Source organism: Primulina tabacum, chromosome 3 (assembly GCF_025594145.1).
Source record: "Primulina tabacum isolate GXHZ01 chromosome 3, ASM2559414v2, whole genome shotgun sequence".
Classification (NCBI taxonomy): Eukaryota; Viridiplantae; Streptophyta; class Magnoliopsida; order Lamiales; family Gesneriaceae; genus Primulina; species Primulina tabacum.
Genome location: NC_134552.1, coordinates 48,437,043 through 48,440,583, shown reverse-complemented (window position 1 = coordinate 48,440,583; position 3,541 = coordinate 48,437,043). Strand labels below are relative to the sequence as shown.

Here is a 3,541-nt window from a genome sequence, read left to right as displayed (position 1 = left end):
CACAGTCGATTACGCACACACACGCAGCAAACATAAGTCAAAAATACGACTAAAATTCAGAAGAAAAAAATCGAAATAAACACGAAATTTACCACATTTTCGTTTGTCATTCCTTCGATTGAGATTGCGAAGCCTCGACGGAAAGGTTTTTCCGAGAACGGATTGGTTTAGGATAGAACAGAGTTCTCTGCTGGTTTTTGACAAAAAAATATGTTTAATAATATGTTTTACAAATTTTAAACTTAAAACATAGTTATTTATGGATTTTTTTTTTAAAAAAAACACAAAAAAACTCCTTTTTCCTTAATTTTCCACTCCTCAGTTACCTTACATTACATTCTGGAGCACACAAACGGAATCAATGGCGAACAAAGTGTCTAATTTCTCTGATCTTATACAACGCATGACCGCATCCAGTTGCCTCCTCCACTCCATTTCCGCCATCGCCTGCGATTTTGAAGACTCTGACTCAGACAAGAACAAAGAAGAGGAAGACCATGATGAAGAAGAAGAAGAGTACGAAATCGCTCAGAATCACTTCAATGTCAGCTGGGATGGCGCTAAAGATGAGGATTCGGCCGCCAAGGAGAGAGTCGTCGAATTGGAGACTCTAATGGGCCAAGTGTTCGACGCAGTTTCGGCGGTCAAGAGGGCCTACGTTAGCCAGCAGGAGGCGCACTGCCCTTGGGATCCGAACAAAATGCGCGACGCTGACATGGCGGTGGTGGCGGAGCTCAGGAGATTGGGGATGCTGAGAGAAAGGTACAGGCGCAGCAGCTGTGGAGGGAGAATGCGGCCGTCGGCGGCGACGCTGAGGGAGGTGGTTGCGCCGTACGAGGCTGCGCTGGAGGAGCTGAAGACGGAAGTGAAAGCGAAGCAGGCGGAGGTGGATAGGTTGGGGGAGAAGCTCAAAACGGCGACGTCTTTCAATGCAGGGAGGTCAAAGGGGAAGTCAAACCGCCGAGTCAGCGGCAGCTCCACCAATCAGGGTTAGCGTTTTTCTCTACTTAAAATGACTAATATGACCCCACATACACCAAAACATGCCTTTTCTATGTCTAAATTGTTCGAAAATTGAGCTGATCCCATCACCATCACGTTACCTTTTATGCATGGGTAGATTTTTTATTTATAGACAAGTTAATTTTATTTATATTTATAATAAAAATTAATATATTTTTTTATAATTGATTCAAATAAAAATAAAATTGATACAGTTTCACATAAATTTTTGTATTATTTAAAATAGATGAAAAACTTTGGTTCGAACCATCACACATGTTTATGTTAAATTATCAAGAAATTTAAACGAACTTGTGGAAACACGCCCGAGTTTTTTTTTATAATTGATAATGATAATTCTTTGGGGTGGTGTGACTAGTTTTTATGTCTACATGGTTTTCATATAAATATCTGAAATTATGTCATGTGTGATATGAGAACTATGGTCTTATATATTGTATCTCTATGTTTGTCTATCGTATAAATCAATGTTAGATTAATGATTCAATATCATGATTTGCATTGGAAGTTACCATTTGGTGCAAATAATTATACATCCTTTTCATATCTCATGTTTGGATCAAGTTATATAAATGATTAGAATCATAATGATTTTTTTATTTATATATATATATATATTGATTTATCATCTTTCTATCATATATTTTTCATTATCGAATTACACGAACAAAAAAGTGTCTTATATAATGGACTTCTAAACTTCTAATTATGGTGTGAGCATCAGTAAGATTATTACAAGGGGGAAAGAAGTTTTACAATCATTTGGAGTTATGTTGTATCAATGCACTAGGATGTCCTAATTCTATTGACAGTCTGAAGAAGTTCACAGAAATAATTCGATTGGTTGATTTTGTCAGATAAAATATGGTTCACAGGGAGTCACCATTTACGGGTTTTCATTTATTCTCTTTTTTACATTATATTATTTCCTTAAAAAAATGATAAAAAGCTACAAGTTTTGTCATAAATAAAATATTATGTATATTTTTGAAAGTTTTCCATATTTGTATTTTTTTAGTTTTTATACAAATTTAAATGTATCACATTGTTGCCAAATAAAAGTATTCACCAAAAGAGTGAAATTTAATTATATTTTATGTTATATAAAAATATAGTATTTAATGCATACAGAATGTATGTGCCAAGATGACTAGTTCATAATAACATAGATACTTTTCTGCTGTTTGATTTGAGGACAAATTAGTAGCAACTCCCTCTGAGAAATTACTTGTACCCATTTCTTGTTTTGTTTCATCCTTGTGGGCGACTCGAATTCAAGCTATAGAAATATGAACTTTTTTTTAGAAGATTTTCCTAGCAGTTCAAATGAGGTCCAACTCCATTATTTATTCTTGTGCAGTTGCGGCAGCTCCAGCTGTGGAGCTACTTGAAGCAGCAATGAGTTTGGTAAAAGAAGCATCGAAATCCTTCACATCTCTTCTCCTCTCCCTGATGCGGTCGGCTCACTTGGATATTGCTGCTGCTGTGAGATCTATAGAAACCGCCTCCACCACCACCATGAACAATCACACCGCCGCCACTACATTTATGGACTCTACAGTTGGGGCAAACCATGCAAAGTATGCTCTGGAATCTTACGTGAATCGAAAAATGTTCCAAGGCTTCGACCATGAGACGTTTTACATGGATGGTAGCCTCTCCTCTATACTCAACCCAGGGCAGCACCGTATAGACTGCTTCACTCAGTACCGCGACATGAAAGCCATGGACCCCGTTGAGCTCCTCGGCATTTTACCCACTTGTAGATTTGGCAACTTCTGTTTCAAGAAGTACCTTTCGATCATTCACCCCAAGATGGAAGAGTCGTTGTTTGGGGACTTGGAACAGAGGCGTCAGGTGTTAGATGGTCACCATCCAAGGAGTCAGTTTTACGGGGAATTTTCACGCTTGGCTAAGGCTGTTTGGCTGTTGCATTTGCTGGAATTTTCTTTCGACCCGCCCCCGACTCACTTTGAGGCGAGTAAAGGGGCGGACTTTCACTCACTCTATATGGAAAGCGTGGTGAGAATTTCTGGGAATGGCAAGGGCTCAATGGTCGTGGGGTTCCCGGTGAGTCCGGGTTTTAAGATTGGCAATGGGACGATTATCAAAGCCCGGGTTTATCTGGTCCCAAAGAACGACATTTAAGGTTCATTGTTGACGAAATGTTGTTAGAAATGCAGCATTAAGCATTTCACTTAGTACACGGTCCATTTGCAAGTTTTTTGTTTCATCCAAATTTTATGTAGGATCTATAAATGTTACAAGACTTAATATAAGAAAATATTTCTATGCCTACAGCGTAGATACAAAGACTATAGCTTGAAAAGTATACGGTATATACGTATATTATGAGTGTTTCATTTTATAGAACTTTGTTTTAGATAAAATATTAATAATTACAACAATTTGGATAAAAAAATTATTTTAAAATTCAAGAAATGTGATTAAATATATGTGATAAGATAGTTTTGGAGATAAATTTTGAGTGGGGTTAAAAACGATGAGGATTTAAAGG

General features: G+C 37.4%; 1 protein-coding gene across 1 annotated transcript; it reads left to right on the top strand.

The window, feature by feature from the left end:
* The first annotated feature begins 310 nt into the window (after positions 1–310).
* On the top strand, positions 311–3,304 carry LOC142541133 (protein GRAVITROPIC IN THE LIGHT 1). Its single transcript, XM_075647733.1, has 2 exons — positions 311–989; positions 2,384–3,304. Exons 1-2 carry the CDS (start codon positions 362–364, stop codon positions 3,169–3,171), a joined length of 1,416 nt encoding a protein of 471 aa, XP_075503848.1. The 5' UTR covers positions 311–361; the 3' UTR covers positions 3,172–3,304.
* The last annotated feature ends 237 nt before the right edge of the window (positions 3,305–3,541 follow it).